The following is a 17,824-nucleotide window of genomic DNA, read 5'->3' as shown; positions in this document are numbered from 1 at the left end:
TGCCGTGCCAGGATGCCGGGCCGCACCGTGTGGCGGCTGGCGCTGCTCGCTCTCTGCCTGGGGGCTGCAGCGGCGGGAGGTGGCGACGGACAGCGCCGCGGAGGCGGTGGCAAGAGCCGGCGGCAGGCGCAGACCACCTCGGTACCGCAGGGCACGCCGGCGCAGGGCAAGCGTGAGTACCGCGCCGGAATGGGGTCCCGCGGGCGGAGCGGAGCAGGGCAGGGTACGGTGGAGGGCTCGGCTCGGCTCGGCCCGGCCCCCGCGCAGCGCGCACGGGACGCGAGCGTCGCCCCGAGCCCGTGGAACGCGGCGGCAGCTGGAGCCCCGGCCCCGCTGGGTGCCTCCCGGGCGGTTTTTTCTGTCCGTGGGGCTCGGCGGCTCGGCTCTGCGCTGCCCCTCGGGCGCGGCGGGACCCGCACACGTGCGAGGCTGCGGCGGAGCAGCCGGTGCCCGCTGCCGGCGCGGTTTGCCTGTGCCGTCCCCCTTCCCTGCCTGCCTCTGCCGTCGGTAACTCCGAACTTTTCTTTCTCTTCCCCCTCTGCATCTTTCCCCTCCTCCTCCTCTCCCCTCCAGAGACCTGTTATGACAATGGAAGATACTATCAGATAAACCAGCAGTGGGAGCGCATTTACCTGGGAAACACGCTGGTCTGTACCTGCTACGGTGGAAGCAGAGGGTTTAACTGCGAAAGCAAGCCTGAACGTAAGTTGGTGGCCTTCTTTTGTCTGCTTCAAGACCCCAGCATGGCTTTTGATGGCCGAGTAAGCTAAGCCTTGTGCCGAGTTATACCTGGCAGACCGGGTTTTCAGCTGAAGTTTGATACTTAGGGTCAGTAACGGATCTACGCTCAATTACACTGAAGATCTGGCTTGGGATTTTAAGAAATGCTTTTCATTAGCGATGGGCCTGCCACCAGAACCCTGAGCCAAACATCACTCATCTCTCTGGAGGATTGGATCTAAACATTAATTTTGGAGCCAACCTCTTCTTTATAATGAACTGAACTGACTCCTGGACTCGCATGGGGAAGTTCAAATCTGGAGTCACTTTGCAGCTCTGGCTCTGTGCTGTTTGATTGCTTCACCCCAACTTTTCATAGCTGTGCAGTGTCGTCAGCTTGTTTAAAAATATTTCAACTTGCAATTTTCCACAGCCCCCCGGTCATGCTGTGAGCTTTCTATAATTGAGTGTAAAATGAGATTGTTTAGTCTTCTGCACAAAAAGTTTAGGTAACAGAAAGAACTTTAAATGCAGTGTCTGCTGGAAGATATGTCTCTCTAGGATGCAATGTAGTTTAGATTATCAGATGTGATCTGTCTGTATTTGTTGGTCTGAAGCCACTCGTTTGCCATAGCTCCTTTATGTTGCTCTGGAGATAAGAGAGGAAAAACTGGTTCCTGGCTGACAGCGTTCATGTAATACAGATGGGAGCATCCCAGCAATCTGTTTTGCAAGGCTCGTGTGCTGCCTGCCTCATGGCTAGGGTATTTTTAGGGAATACTCAGTCCCCTTATTCCCCCATAAAAGGGGGTTTAATCTACCTTTCCTTCCCCTGCAGGGATTCCCAAGTTTGACAGTTTTGAAGTCCAGTAGCAAGTTTCCTTTATGGCACAGTTAACTTTGTCCAATAGTGAAGAAGGTTCTTCTGTTGCAGATCTCGAGTCTGGTGGCAGCACTGACATAACCATTCTGTAATGACTTACTCATGCGTGAGTGTGAACAATTAGCAAGTAGTGCTGTTGACTTCGGTGGGACTGCTGCAGAATTTGGGATTAATATACTCAATTTTTTGCCAAGTCAGAATGAGGAGAATTAGCATGACAAAGCACACAGCTTCTAGGGGATGTTTGCTCCCTCCTGTCTTCTGTACTGTTGCACTTCAAACAGCTGGGATTGATCCTTTCAGGGCATGCCTGCCTGTGTGCCATGCTCAACTTTTGGCTCACTGGGGGAGGGAAGTCGAGGTTATTCAGCATCATGAGGACCCTGAGGAGGTTAATTTCACCCAAATTCCTCTCTGATGTTCCATCCCAGGAAGAAAGAGGAGACTGAGATGCATTTTTTCCCCAGAAGAAAAAGAGCATCTGTGTGAGGAGGCAAGGAATGTGTGTTTCTGTTGACTGTACATGTTACTGGTATTGTTACATGAAGTTGACTTTTCTCCCCTCATAGCTGAAGAGACTTGCTTTGACAAATACACTGGATCCACTTACCGAGTAGGGGAGACTTACGAGCGCCCCAAAGACTCCATGATCTGGGACTGTACTTGCATTGGAGCTGGACGTGGGAGAATCAGCTGCACCATTGCCAGTATGTAACTAAGAACCTATTACTAGAGCTATTGTTCCTTAGTGTCATTTTCCAGAGCAATTTACACAGTACTCCCAATGCCCATTAGCTAGAGTTGGGGTGTTTAATCCGAACAAAGCCCATTAAAATCTTTCGTCCTTGCCCAATGTACATACACTTGCACAACTAGATTCCCCTTTTATTTAAGAGGTAAAGTGCTATGTGTAAAAACATAGGACAAAAATTACTGTTAGTGTCCAGCCATACAGGTTAGTACATTTACTACGTACAAGAGTGTATTACATCTTCACAGGCGCATTTACAACAGTAGTATTTTGACTGGGAAAAAAAATAGTGAGGGTCTGCTCTGCAGCTGGGGAGTCAGAATAACACCACCAGCATTAATGGTACTACTCTGAATAAATAATAATAAATACTGTGTGAGAGCCAGTCCCCCTATCCTCCAAAAATGTCATGCCAACACTTGTCCCTGAGGGAGCTGGTATTTGATACCCAGACACCAGGTCAACATGTTTATGCAACTCCTTTTTCACCAACCTGACCCATACTTTCCTCTTGTTCCTCTCTCTTCCCTTGGTCCTTTCTCCCCAGCTCTCCTTTTCATGTCTCTGGAAATCCTTTCCTTATTAAGTCACTGAATTGTTCACATTTTCCCTTCAGTTCATAATTAGACTTTCTGTGAGCAGAGATGAAGATTGCTGTGTGTCAGGACTTTTAGACTGAGATTTCAAAGTCCCTGAGACACCTTTTGAGAAGAGCCTTATTCTTGAAAGTATGCAGTTTCTTGTTTAAGACACACATGCTGATCCTAGTAGCATTTCCACAGAGGGCTCAGAAGCCAGCCATCATTATAGCATGGAAAAAAAAATGCATTGAATCTAATAGGTAGAGCTGAAGCCCTTCTGAATTTAACAGCATTTTATTGGGCAGGGATGTTAAGACTTGTAAGAAAAGAAAGAGTCGGTAAGGAAATTGCAAACATAAGAGCGGTCTCATTTTGTCATCATCAACCTGGTTTAGAGGTCACTGGAGAGTTGCATTGACTGCAACTGGCTTTGAATCAATCTTCGTAACTCTTAGATTCCTTGCTTTCATAAATGAGCTAATGAAACATTTTAGTGGCTCCTAATAAATGACCAGGTATGTGTTTTTCTCATTTCCTTGGAAGAAGACCCTATGTTTGCAAAATGCCCTTCACCTTCTTTCACTCCCTGAGCCTGGGCCAAGTGGTGGGTCTGGACTGCCTCAGGCCTGTGGGGCACCAGCAGGTTGGGAATCTGCCTTTCCAGGGCAGGGTTTCCAAACCCAAGAGGACTGATGTCCCACTGGGGTGTCACACCAAGCACCTCTTTATTCTCCACATGCTGGCCTGGCCACCATGTCCCTCATGCTATATGGGGATGGCCACGGAGAGTCCCAAGCAGTACCACTTCAGAACAAGATGGAGGCAAACCCTCCCTTGCCAGCCCTCAGGCTGTGAACGGGGCCTGAGGGAGAAACAGCACCTCCTCAGGCCCTGGGAATTCCCCTTTCACCAGCCAGGTCTCAGCCATGGTTTGAAACCTGGAGGGGGTTAGCTGAGGAGAGAAGACAGGGCCTGGGAGGGTCAGAAAATGGCGGGTACCAGTGGAAAATGGTAGGTGCCATTTGGCAGGCTGGAGGAGGTGGTGGCCATTGCCTGCCCCCCTCCTTCTCCTCACTGCCTCCCACCTCTGCCCCAGCTGACAGCCTTCGCCCCTGGCCAGGTGCCCCTTACCTTGTCCCTGTGATGCTGTCCCTGGTGGTGTCACTCACCTCAGCTCCCATCTCTCCCACGGCAGATCGCTGCCATGAGGGTGGCCAGTCCTACAAGATTGGTGATACCTGGCGCCGGCCCCATGAGACTGGTGGCTACATGCTGGAGTGTGTGTGCCTGGGCAATGGGAAGGGCGAGTGGACCTGCAAGCCTGTGGGTAAGTGATGGCTCCCTTCTCCCCCAGCTCGGTCAGGGTGTATGGCCTTTTCTTCCTTGTCTTCCTGGAGGCGTCCCAATGTGGGATAGCCCTGGGTGGACTCTTATCCCCTTCCCTCTCGCAGCTGAGCGATGCTATGACAACACAGCCGGGACGTCCTATGTGGTCGGTGAGACCTGGGAGAAGCCCTACCAGGGCTGGATGATGGTGGACTGCACCTGCCTGGGGGAGGGCAGCGGCCGCATCACCTGCACCTCCAGAAGTAAGTGGTGGCCTGGCACCTGCTGGCTGCTCTGTTTTATTTATCTTGCTTATTTTTCAAATCTGTCCGTCAAAAAGAAAAGGTATTCCTTTTTCTGCACTGTTGCAAGTGACAGTAGTTTTAGAGGGATGGCCATTGCCTGAAAAGAGGTGGGAAACGGATCCCTCTGAGGTGAGAGGGGAACGTTTGCACATACTGGTTGCCATTTGTCATCTGGGGACATGCGGGAGAGCTCATGATATGTGCTAGTGACAGAACGGCTGGATTATTTAGGGTTTTAAGCTGCTTTAGAGAGAAAGGTTTAAGAAAACCACAGGCCAGCTGAGTCACAGCCGCGCATCCCCCAGGAAGTCGGGGGAATTGCTTGGTCTGCAAAATGGCAGAGAGTTTGGCTTAATATCTCTGTTTCTGTTTTTTGAAGTAGCCTCCTGAGGGAGAATTAGGTGCTTTTAAAGAGAAAGAGTTACCTGCTCCAACAGCAGGATCTGCCAGATGAAAATGTTTTCTTATTTTTTCTCTTTATTACTGTTCAATGTATATGTTAGCTGAAACAGGGTTTGTTTTGTCTGCTATCCCATCTAGCTTGTTAGTTTTTCCTACCATTTTGTCTTCAGTGTAAACATGCTTCACCAGTGCAGGTGACTTTTTTTGATTTTACATCATTGAAGGACATTACTGTAAATATTCTATTTTATTTGTGTTTGCAAAGCAAACAGGGCTTTTCAAATCCCAAATCTTGCTTGTTTATGTGCCTTCTGTTCCAGTTTTGTTAGGAGCAAGCTCTGTTGTGGAGCTATCATGGTTTACACCAGTTGCCTCAAGAAAAGTTAACTTTGTACCTTATACCTTTGTTACGCAAGGTTTGAGAAGCTCTTCTGTAGCCTTTAAATTGCCTCATATTCAGTTGTCTTAGGGCACACAGATAATGGCTTTCTGCTGGTATAAACAGCAGAGCTGTAAAGAACTAAAACACTAAGGAGGGTTGTGATTAAAACTGAAGATCTGGAGAGACTTGGTCAAGAAATAAGCTGTAAAAATCAAACCAGCCTTGACAATATTAAGTCTGTTAAAAACACATGGAGAAAAATTATTAATTGTTCAAATAGGAATGAATAAAACAGAATGTGGTGTTTGTGAATTTTGGAGGAGTTGTTATTACTAATAAAAATTACTTGCAGTATCTTTCCTCCCATTAACTGAGGTCGGCGTTGTTGTATCCTAGGGGAAATTGCAATAAAATGACCTGTTCATTTTTCATTTTGTTTTTTTCAAATGTAGTCAAATGGAGAAATTCAAATTTATGTATGTAAAACAATAGCTGTAGCCCACAAAGTGGCATTAAGCTTCAGTATGTGTTGCTGTTACATATCTTAAGGCCAGTGTTTTCCAGAATCACAGCTGATTTCTTGGGGGACATTTCAGCTTTCAGTTGTCTAACTTGAGAATCTGAGTGTCCGTAAGACAGGGTGGGGTTTTTTCGCATTTGCAAATTTATATTGTGAATACTACACCAATTTACCACCCTTCTGGCAAATACTCAATTTTTGGTCATTTTAACTACTGCAAATTAGTAATGTGTATTCCACATTCATATTCTATCGTGTGTGATCCTTCAGTGGCAATCTGGCATGATGCATATGTCCTTCCACAGTTCTTCATAAATCTGTGTTCATTGATCCATGATTATATTTGAGCCACTGTATCAGGTTGCCCTTGAATGAGAAGGTAAAATGTTGTAATGGAAGAACAACTAGTTAATCCATGTGGATCTGGCATCCAGACAAAAGTAGTTTGTTATGCTGTCCTTTGAACCCATTTACTCAATTCATCAGGGGCTGTGGGTTATTAAAGACAACAGGGAGATTTAGAAAGTCTAATATTGCTGGTATGACATGAGCAGCTTATATTAACTTTACTGGAGCTTCAAGCACACTTCTTTTGGAAGAAATGGAATTTAACATATTGCCCTTAAACAGGTTTTGGTTTCTTCTAGCTGAAATAGAGCCCTGAACTTGAGCTGTGCACTGTGTATAATATGAAATGACCCAGGTACAAACGCTTCTGCTTTAAAAAAAAAAAAAGACATTAAAACAAGTTTAAGCTTTAAAGGTGTATGTCAGACAGAATGGGCTTAAAATAGCTTTAAAAGTAACTAGCAGGAATGTTTTCAATCCAGAATGTGCTTTTTCACGTTGATTTTGAAGATAGCTTACTATGTTTACACTGGTAATGTTATGATGCTAATTTTCACAATGGCTACAAAGTGAAATTGCAGTTTGGAAATAAATGGGTATTTTCCCTTAAACTAAAGCATCAGGATTTTCAGATGCTCTCAGCCTATGCAGTTTAATGCAGGCTTTAGTGCATATGGGACTTGCAATAGTGGGCCACAGAAAATGATGTGGGCTTTCAATAAAGGCTTTAAACTATCAGCTCATTTGATAGTGTTAGTGGTTCAGTACTATAAATTGCATGGTGAAGCCATCTAACGCAGCAATAGCTAACAGTCATGTTCCTTGTACAGATAGGTGCAATGACCATGACACCAAGACTTCCTACAGAATTGGAGACACCTGGAGCAAGAAGGATAACCGTGGAAACTTGCTTCAGTGCATCTGTACTGGTAATGGCAGAGGTGAATGGAAATGCGAAAGACACACATCCCTACATACAACTAGCACTGGTAAGTGGGGCATCATACTGTGTAAAGTAGGGGAAGGGACAAGGAATGGCACATTTTGAATGGCTAGGACTTGGTGTTGAATTGTGCCATCCTAATTTAGGTATTTAAGAGTCTTGTCAGGGAAAGAGCAGCAGCAAAGAGGGTCAGAGTTCCTGAGATGCTCCTTGTTTACGCATGTGTAGAATAAGATTAATTTATACCTTGTTTCCATGTACAAATGGGGCTTGCACATACAGATGTGATTGCCTCCACAATCACAGTGCAGTAAATCACATCTAGGACCATGCATCCACAGGCACTATCTACTAGCTTTGTCTTGGAAGCATGGCACTTCAAGTTAATAATTGAACTTGTATGTATTTGCCTCAGGGTAACTTTCTTGAAATGTCCTTAATTTAAACTCCACTGAGACCATCTGGTTTCTTTGACAAGATAAATACACCTACTAATGGTTAAGCTTTAAAAACCAGAAATGTCAAGGAATGCATACAATGCTATTTAATACATGTACAGTAGATAGCTTGTAATTTTGGTATGAAATACTACCTGGTTTATAGGTAGCATATATTTTTTGCCCAACATTTGTTAAAGTCTTAAGCCTCTAAATTCTTTTTTGCTGTTTTAAGGATCTGGGTTTCCTGTTGGTGGGTGCAATGTAAAACTTCTCTGATTTCCTGCAGTACCTACATTGAATTTTTCATGGTAAATGACCTTTAACTATTCAGTACCAGCAGGTTAACGTCAAACTCTCAGGTCGAAACTTCAAAATGCACAAAGCTTTAAGGGTGCCAGTATTTTGTTTCCATTATTATTTCCCCTATTTCAGCAGAGCTGAATTTGTGGAGGTTCCTGTGGGAATCATTAGCAAAAATTTCCATAATGTAGACAACAAGCCTCTTTGTCTCTCAGTATTATTCCAAATGATAATGGGCCAAAAACTTTGATTCAAAGTTTAAAAATTCCAGAGTAAATGAATACATTTGTGTTTTATTTTTCTTTTTCAATGAAAAATTCGAAATTAATCCTTTTGCCTTATCTCCCTGCTTCCTTGGTAATTTTTTATTGTCTTGTCACTGATCTTGATTTTTCTATTCTAGATTTCCTTCAACTAAAAAAATTTTTCCAAAAAAATTGTTTCTAAAAAATTCCTGTGAAAAGCAGTTGACTCTCTTAATCTTTTCTAAAGTCACTCTACAGTGGTGGAAACCAGAGGCTATCATCAGCAGAACTGGGAGTTGTTCTTTTAATTTTGAAGTTTGCTAAGTGGAATAATTCAAATGTGTCTAGGGAAGCTGAGAGAGTTGTGCCTTCAGTCTGATGGAGTGCCTAATGTTTTATTATCTCAGCATTTAATTGAAGCATTCTGTTCTTTAGCTTTGCATGTAACGTCTCGCTTCTCTCCCATGTTCTGCTGCAGGATCTGGCTCTCCTAGCTTCACGAATGTGCAGACTGCGTTGTACCAGCCCCAACCTCAACAGCCCCAGCCTCAGCCATATGGCCAGTGCATAACTGATAATGGAGTGGTGTACTCTGTGGGTATGCAGTGGCTCAAGACACAGGGCAGCCAGCAAATGCTTTGTACCTGCCTGGGCAATGGAGTCAGCTGCCAGGAAATAGGTATGGGTTTGTGTTTAGTGCCTGTTCAGTTCAGTGAGATCTTTGGGACTGCCGTGTGGTTTAATTTCAAAGTAGAATCCTTTTGTGTGTGTATCAGAAATGTCTTCTGAAGAAGACGTGCTGCAGAAAAGTGCAAGGGGTGAAGAAACAGTTGTTTTGGTTATTTGAAGCCTGGTTCTGTAGGGCAGAAACATTTCCCAGTGAGTTATATATAACCTGTTGAGGGAAAACAGAGCCCTTGGGGAGCAGCATTAATAACTTTATTCAAATCAAGCTGCAATAATATATGTTTGCAAAAGAATGTAAAAGAATGACACAGCTGCGGAGCTAAGTCATCTGTTGGTGTGTATTGGCCCAGGTCCACGGCAGTCAGTGTGGGTTTGCAGCAGCCAGTGACTTGGCCCAGAGGGGCTATTGCTGTTTTAGAGCCATAAGATTTGGGGATTGCTTTAAGCCAGAGTCTAATACTGTGATTTGCTTGTTTTAAAGCCGTGACCCAAACGTATGGTGGCAATTCTGATGGAGAAGCCTGTGTTCTTCCTTTCACCTACGATGGACGGACTTTCTATTCCTGCACCACGGAAGGCCGCACAGATGGGCACCTCTGGTGCAGCACCACTTCCAACTTTGAGCAGGACAGGAGATACTCCTTCTGTACTGAGCAGAATGGTAAGTTCTTCTTGGAGGATCTTCGCATACACGTGACCCTCGTACACAGATGGAGGGAGGAGCAGAGAACATAGGGACAGGCTGCCTGAACAATTCCGGTGGTCTGGAGGGACTCTAGCCGTTTCTCAGCAGCAACGCAGCCCTGTGAATGGGAGGGCTGCCTAGTATCAGGGTACTTTTGTCCCCTTGGCAACTTTGGAGGATGCTTAGGATGATACAGGTGTAGTCTGAGTCCTGTTCTCTATCCTCCGAGCTGACCTTAGAACAGGAGTACCTTATCAGGATAGAGCTTTGGCTCAAAGGATACTTGGACTTTGCCTTTGCTTGGATGAATTGCTATGGTAATGTCCATATTAGGTTGCGAAGAAGAAGATATCCATGGAGTACAGTTTGTGCAGTCCTCTGTCACTCCCTCCGTCCTGACTATCTAGCCACGTTGCCATATATAGCAGTAATTTTAATGTGATTTGTGGTCCCTGATCAAGAGCTGGTGCATGACTAATGTGTCAGCATTCCCTCTTGTCTGTGGATGGTCAGTGTTCCCTTCACAGCACAGATCTACCTGTGTGGTTGCACTTCCTGGAAAGCCCTTCAGACATCATGGAACAGTATCCAGGCAGCTTCTCTGGGATCTGACCTTGGAGAGAATTTTTCACATTCCCACATGAAAATAGTGCTTACTCTGCACAGATTTATTTTTTTTTACTCTGTTCTACTTTAGTTGGTTTTTCTGACAAAAGTCAAGCCTTTCTCTGCACCACATACAATATTCTTCTTTAAAAAAACGAAAATAAAACCAACCCAAAACAAAAAAACCCCACTGTCCCTGTCCACACACACATTCTTGTTTTAGTGAGACTTCTTGTAATACACTGTGGGGAATGAGAAATATCAATATAGAAAAACTTCAGCAAATGCCTCCTTGTTCTCTGTTATTTGTAAAGCAGAGTTGCTCAAGAGGTGAGTAGTTCAGATAGATTACAGCCCTCTTTCCACTGCTGCTTGCAAAACATGAAGCTTCCAACCAGCAGAGAGGTTTTGACTTGTATTGTACATAACTGAATTCTAACCCTTTCCTGAGGGCTAAGGCTTTACTTTAAGCCAAAGGGCACAACAGGGTAATAGCCTCAGTGAGATAATACAGGTATGCTGAGAACTGTGAGTTTGATTCCCTGGGCTTTGGCACAAAGGGTCTGCAAAGCTAATTCCCAAACACAGTAAGCTTTGGTTTTCCCTATTCCCCAGGAAGTCCCATGGTTGACTCTGCAGCTCCTTCCAAAGCAATGTTTGAACTGAATTGACCTTGGGTAAGGCTTATGTTTCCAGATCTGAATTAATTAAAGCCAAGAAGGAGGCCCGTGGATAATATACAGGGTACATGTGGGAAAAAATAGTGCTTGTGGTTTGTTTTCCAAGCTCTTCCACGCATGCTAAGGGAGAACGCAGGCTTCATTTGCATCTGTTTTCTTTTCACTTTTGTACAGTTTTGGTCCAGACACGTGGTGGCAATTCCAATGGTGCTCTGTGCCACTTCCCCTTCCTGTACAACAACCGCAACTACACTGACTGTACTTCTGAGGGACGGAGAGACAACATGAAGTGGTGTGGAACCACCGAGAACTATGATGCTGACCAGAAATTTGGTTTCTGCCCTATGGCTGGTAAGGCTGAGAGCCATAAAGGGATTATGGAATACCTATAAGTGGTTCTTTGAGCTGGGAAGTAAAGAACCGTCTGTCGTGGGTCAGTTATTGATGACTTCCAGTGAGCTGCATTCCAGCGTAAAACCCTTTAAGGCATTTCTGAAGTTTTGTTTTGTCTTTTTTTTTTTTCTACCCACTGATCACCTCTAGCAGAGACTTAGGCAATGCCAGGAGAAGGCAATTTTCATTACTTCCTTGCTACAAGCCAGTGGTAGGCACACTCCTCAGCTGGTGCAAACTGGTGTAGATCCATTAGAGAACATTGAACTATAGTACTTTGTAGCAAGTGAGGTTTTTATCTTGCATCTACCAAAGCTTCTCCCTCATGGCTTATCACTTCATCTTGTCCAATCTGTGGTTAGGACTAAGTCTGTGCTTGTAATATCAGTGTGTTACCCTGAAAATGGCGGTTATGTCAAAATCAATGTTGTAGTCCATTCCTACAATCCATGCTAGTCTCTGTGATGTCAGGAGGGGACATGTGTGAGGGAGTGTGACTGCTAATTCTTAAATGAAATTTGATAACTAATGGCAGTGCAGCATCCGAGTCCTTAAACAGCTTGTGGAACATGCAGGTCTTCAAATGGCTATGCTCATATAAAGGCATGTATGTAACAAGAACTGCTTCTTTCACACAGAACCCCTTGGACGTTGTACAGAAGCTATTTCTAGTAGCTTTCAAAAGAAAATTGAAATGAATGAGCCCCTACAAGGGATCTGCACTTACAGAATGTCACCACCCAGGAAAAATGCTGTTTGAAATTGAGTGGGTGCCTAAAGCTTCCTTGTTAAGATGCAGAAACCACTACACAGTATGAAGGGGCATTACAAATGCTCTAAGCCCTCAAGATCTTGTTAATTCTAGCCACATAAAATATCCTCTTGCTTTCTTCTCAAACAGCCCATGAAGAAATCTGCACAACCAACGATGGTGTCATGTACCGTGTTGGGGACCAGTGGGATAAACAACATGACATGGGCCATATGATGAGATGTACTTGTGTAGGAAATGGCCGCGGAGAGTGGACTTGTATTGCCTATTCACAGCTCAGAGGTACTGATTCTCATGTTGATATCACCTCTTTAGTCTAAGTGTTTGGGGGGTGGGAGAAATTGTTTTTCTTTTCCATCATTGTGAGTTAGAGCCTAGGCTCAAGAACTATATATTATCAAGCTTTTCTTTGGAGTAGAAGGGGAATCAGAGGAGCTATGCAAAGTTCCTGTCTTGTTTACGTGCTAGAAAAGTACTATTTCAGCTTGTGCAGGCTAGCAAGCAGAGGGGAACCTTGATTAGCTTGATCAGTAGGTATCCCTACCTCCTTTTGTCTACCTTTAGAAATCGGTACCACTGTGACTGTGGAGAGCTTGGTAGAGGCACCTCCGCTTCTCAAGAACAGACAAAACTCCAGAGTAGTCTGCAGTTTGAATGCAGAGCTGTTCTGTTTTATTGTTCTGCAGTGAAATTTTCAATTCCTCTGTGCTGGATTAGCCCTTTGCTGGCTGATCTATATGAAAAGTTGGCAGGACAGCACTGAGATTACTCTTATTTATTTACTTATTTATATGAGTGGTCCAAGTGGAGAAGTGCTTAAGCAATACCAAAAAAAGAAGACTTAAAAGCACAGACATTTGATCATCCTACAGCTAGCTCACAGCATTGGCTTCATGTCTGGAAAAGGCAGGGGGGTTGTTGTCAAGCAGCCAAGAAAGGAGTTTTAACACCACTGCTGAAATGGGATATAATTTATAGGGAAAGCTCACTCAAGGGCTTTGGGAGGGGTTTTTTTTCAGGAGTTTCCTTCAGAACAGTGAGAAATGCACTGCTAAAAGTTCTGGTCTGTAAAACTCCTTTTTCCACATACACAGCTAGTTCTCTGCAGTTTCATTCTGGAGTTAGTTGCCTTTCTTAATGAGGGGGGTAGAAATACTTTGCTTTTTCAAAAGGCAAAGGTTGTCTAAGTAGAGCTATTTAAACATAGCATCCAGAGAAGGTCCTTGGTGCCCATAGGAGGGTCTGAGCGCTGTTTGGTTTATCCTAATGCCGTGCCCGTGGTGTGGGAAAGTATGATGGGGAATGAAAGCCTGGGATTAACTGAGTCAATTCCCCAAGGACAGATGATCTGTGATTGACTCCAGAACTGAACTTGGGTCACTTGGGTCCCAGTTAACAAAACAACATGCTTTTGGGGTGGTTTTTGTGTTTGTTTTGTCTTTCTTCTCCTTGCTGTCATTAGACTGGCGTTAAGAACTCTGGGTCAGATATCACAGATTGATGCATCACCATTGAACCTAATAGACTGATACCATTGTATTTAAGCATGGGATTGGGATCTGGTTACTGTGTTTTGAGGGAACAGTAGATTAGTAAGCACCAGTAGCATCTTGGAAGTGTAATAGATCTGCTTCTGTCTTCAGATTACTACAAAGTGTAGCAGAGAGACCCAGCAGAATAACATCATGAGGGTGTTTGTACCTCTTTGTGGTATCTTTATGAATTTGGAGTAGCCCTTTTCTAATGATTTCAGACAGTAGTCACTGAGGTATTTCAGTCTAGACCTTCCTCAGAGGAGGTAGTGAGAGACTTGGTGTGCTGTTTTAGATTTTCTTTCACACGTGGAATCTGTCAAAAGGAACAACCAGGCAGTTTTGTAATTTGAGTAACGTATAGTACTTTGGACTGCATCCTACACATCTTTTTTCTACAAGTGTTGCTTATTTGCACACTGCTGATAAATGAACTTGGGAGCAGTGGTGTGTATGGAGCACTAATCTGTGATGATTGCAGATACCAGGAGGGCTCCCTTTTGCGTGAATGGAGCTTGTCACGGTCAGTCTCTGTAAGCTGATCAAAAGGAGGGAACAATACGCCAAGCAGAAGGATTTTGTCTTAAATTTTAGAGCTATTGCTGACAAACTGTCTCTGCTCTTTCTCAAACAGACCAGTGCATTGTGGATGGTATCACCTATGATGTGAACCAGACCTTCCACAAGCGTCATGATGAGGGGCACATGTTGAACTGCACATGCTTTGGCCAGGGCCGGGGGAGATGGAAATGTGATCCTGTTGGTAAGTCACCAGCTGTTCCTGCTTGCCAAATGCACTGTATGGCTGTGTAGAAACTGGTTATGGTATGGTGAAAATGATGTGTGAATTTGGGCCCAGTCTTTGCCCACTTTCTGCCCTGAATTGCACAACTGCAAAAGTAGAAGTAACACTGGATTTACTAGAGGGTAAGTGAAAGGGCATTCTTAGTTTTAAGGACATAAACTTGGGTTATCAGACATGCCACAGAAGAAGTCAATGATGATGCATTGGTAATGGATTGTGGCCGCATACCTCTTAAAATGTAGCAAGTTGTGGTAACAGGGCACCCTTATCCCCAGGCTGGGGTGATTTGGCTGAATCCTGGTGCTTAAGCTGTCGGCCTAGCAGGCATGGCTCTCGGACTGAATGCTGATAAAACAATATGCAGCTAGGCACTAATGCTAGGATCAGTTTTCTTTCCTTTCTCTATCCTAAAATCTTCAGGTCTCCTCATTGAACTGAAAAAGGAGCGCCAGCATATATTAACTTACCTTGGAATAAATTGATTTTTTTTGGCTGCCCTTTGTTCTGGCAAAGAGAGAAAGCTCAGGATGAGAACACGTGTTAATAGCACTCTGGAGGTTAGCTAAAACCATCGTGGTTTTCTGTAGGAATGACGAGATTTCATCTCTTCTGCCTCCCCCCCTTCCCTAGTGAACCTTGATTGGAAGATAAGACCTGGCTGTTTAGTTTGCAATTACTAAATCCAAAAGAACTTCAAACTATTGCCAAGAAAATCTATTAGAAATTACTAGTGGTTAAGTTCTGCTTTATTTACAGTAATATCTGTACAGGTTTACTGGAGGAACTTGGATTGTAAAGCTCCTGAAAATTACTACTTTGGAAGAAGGGGAGGGGGAATGATTTTGGCTATCTGTAAAGGTGCAATCGATTTAATTTTGTTGGCTCTGTCTAAAGAAGGCTCCTGTTTAGCCAAGCGAGCATAATGCTAGTTCTCACTGGAAATTTCCATTGAGCCAGAAACACAGGCATAGGTCAGACTAGAAAGTGTACTGAAGCGCTGGTACTGTGTTGTATTTATGCTAGCTAAGCTGATTTCAGGATTTGATCTGTCCTCCTTTGGTTTATACAATAGTACATCTAGAAAGACTCTGCTGGAAATTAACGGGTCACTTCAGACTTATAACTGAATTCTGCTGAAGCCAGTAGGACTTTTACCATTGATTTTCTTGAGAGCAGCATGGTTTAGCTTTGGATGAGAACTTAGTTGACTGGAGTAGAATTGGGCTCCACAATAGATAGTTCAAAATAAATCCTTTCTTGAAGGAACACCCCATTGACTTCCCTGGAAAGCTTGCCAGGTGGACAGCCTGTATGTAACAGTATCTTAAGAAATGCATCACAGCTGAATTAGCCCCCTAGTATCTAACTTAACACATGCAGTGATACATCAAGAACCTTGATATGAGATTCAATTTCTGTTGCCAGTTTCTCTTTATGTAACAATATTTGCAAATAAATGTTGTTACATTTCTTTGTGTAAAAGTCTCTTGTGACTTAACTCTTCTGTGTTCAGCATAGATTTTTCACTATAGTTTCAGTCACACGCAGTGGTTAACTGTCTCTTTTGTGCCTTTAGATCAGTGCCAGGATTCAGAAACCCGTACCTTTTACCAGATTGGAGATTCATGGGAGAAGTACGTCCATGGTGTCAGATACCAGTGCTATTGCTATGGTCGTGGTATTGGAGAATGGCATTGCCAGCCTCTGCAGACCTATCCTGGTAAGAAACCCAACAGATAACTGACTCATCTAGCTGCTAAGACACGAGGAAAGCAATTTTTCCATCCCTCACCTGTTCAGGTTTCTGTACATTATTCCTTTTGGTTTCCTTTTTAAACAGAACCATTTCCCCCCCTTCGTTGGCAGGCACAGACAGGTGTCACGATTATAAAGAGGGGGCCAGGCCCTATTCCTGAGGCCAGGGTTCATTGAGAGAATGACTATCAGTCCACACAACAACTTGGGTTTACGTTGCATCTTAGTATTTAGTGATATCACACCTGCAACCTTCAGTTTCTATTGCTTAAAACTCTTACATGTCTAGTCTTTCCTTTTCTACTCACTACAGAAGCAAAATCCAGCACAGAACGAAACATTTTTCCTGATCAGTGCCCTGAAGAAATTAAATATTTGAACTTTTGTTTGCCCAGTCTGTTCCAGGAAATCTTTATAGGGACAGGCAATGCCTGTTTGTTGGCTTGTTCTGTTTCAGTTCCATGAACAGAATATGATAAGGGGAACCTCCCTACTTTCTTGTTTAAGGTTGCAACTGCCACTGTCTTAATCTGAATAAAATGAAATATTAAGGCTGTGTTTTGGCTTCCCTGTTGGGAAGAGAAGACTGTGCTCATGTCATTGGTTCCCCAGCCCATCTCTGAGCATAAATGTGGAGGAACTGCATAAGGATTGGATGTAGCAGTTTCAATGCTGAGGTGATTCTCTGCCTTTATATCAAGATAGATTAAGAAGAGTCTGTCCACTCAGTAGCTGCAATGTATTTATACCCTAAGTGCCCTGCGAGGTAAGAAAGGGAATGTGAGGCTCATTCAGAAAGAGGGTTTTAATATAGGTGCCCCTGCTGTAGAAGGGGACTAGCCCCTTTGAAGTCTATTGCAACAACATACTCATGTAAATAAGGTGAGTACCTCTTTGTGACTTGCTTCACGCACACTGTATAGAAGGTCTTTGTGACAACACCCTATTGAACCTGACCTATACCCAGCAGTGTTGTCACTGAACTGACTGCATTTCTATTTGTGGCCATACAGCTAGTGAGCTAGAGACAAGGCAAAAGGACACTTGGCAGACAGAACTATGGACTTGCCTTTCTTTGGGGCAGCAAACTAAGGAGGGCAGGAATAGGAAGCGGGCTTTCTTCGGACTTTTTTTCTTGAGTTTCTTACTGGGGCTTGCTGAGCTTCATTGACTCCTGTCAGACTGCTTAAACAAACATTTCCCTGAGCTATGTGAAATATGCATGCCTCCAGACTGGAGACCAGGGCTTTGGGCTTCTTTACACACAAGAGTGACTGAAAATGCGTAAATAAACCAAATCTAATATTTCTGAATGTAGGTTTGGGGTTAGGTGAGCTTTGAAATTTTCTGCCTGTGGGCACATGTTTGTTTGCCTGGAAGTCCCATTAAATACGGAGCAGGTATATATGTTACACAGTTGTCCAAATAAATTATAATTAGAAGTGTTGGGAGTTGGGGGAGGGTGAAGGTATTTAATGGCTAAAATGAGACACTTTCCTGCAGATTCCAGGGTGCTCTTTGCTGGGATTTTCTGAGAACTAACATGAGGACAGTGCTGCTGAGCGTTCAGGGAAACCTCCCTAGCAGGGCTGGGAGGGACTGAAAGGAGAACCATGGGATCATAAACCCTTTCCTTCTCTATTGGAGAGCTTTGTGGAGAAAATACACCTGAGCCTGATCTAGCTGAATGCAATCGGTAGTCTTAAGCATTAGAGCACTGCTGAACTTGTATTTTCATGAGTTTATGGGCCTGATCTGTCTCA

General features: G+C 44.0%; 1 protein-coding gene across 3 annotated transcripts in view; it reads left to right on the top strand.

Annotated features, from left to right (window-relative positions):
* Window positions 1–7: 7 nt before the first annotated feature.
* FN1 (fibronectin 1) overlaps window positions 8–17,824 on the top strand; it is a 54,520-nt gene continuing 36,703 nt past the window's right edge. For all 3 annotated transcript variants that reach the window (XM_010583262.1, XM_010583261.1, XM_010583260.1), the window contains exons 1-12: window positions 8–172; window positions 574–702; window positions 2,173–2,310; window positions 4,131–4,262; window positions 4,387–4,524; window positions 7,049–7,207; window positions 8,625–8,825; window positions 9,315–9,494; window positions 10,979–11,155; window positions 12,099–12,251; window positions 14,136–14,264; window positions 15,883–16,026. In XM_010583262.1, the coding sequence (XP_010581564.1) occupies window positions 13–172; window positions 574–702; window positions 2,173–2,310; window positions 4,131–4,262; window positions 4,387–4,524; window positions 7,049–7,207; window positions 8,625–8,825; window positions 9,315–9,494; window positions 10,979–11,155; window positions 12,099–12,251; window positions 14,136–14,264; window positions 15,883–16,026 (1,840 nt within the window). In that variant the 5' untranslated portion in view covers window positions 8–12. The remainder of the gene's footprint in view (window positions 173–573; window positions 703–2,172; window positions 2,311–4,130; window positions 4,263–4,386; window positions 4,525–7,048; window positions 7,208–8,624; window positions 8,826–9,314; window positions 9,495–10,978; window positions 11,156–12,098; window positions 12,252–14,135; window positions 14,265–15,882; window positions 16,027–17,824) is intronic.

Source organism: Haliaeetus leucocephalus, unplaced genomic scaffold (assembly GCF_000737465.1).
Source record: "Haliaeetus leucocephalus isolate CR32 unplaced genomic scaffold, Haliaeetus_leucocephalus-4.0 Scaffold880, whole genome shotgun sequence".
In the NCBI taxonomy this organism is placed as follows: Eukaryota; Metazoa; Chordata; class Aves; order Accipitriformes; family Accipitridae; genus Haliaeetus; species Haliaeetus leucocephalus.
This window is presented reverse-complemented; position numbering and strand designations above follow the sequence as displayed.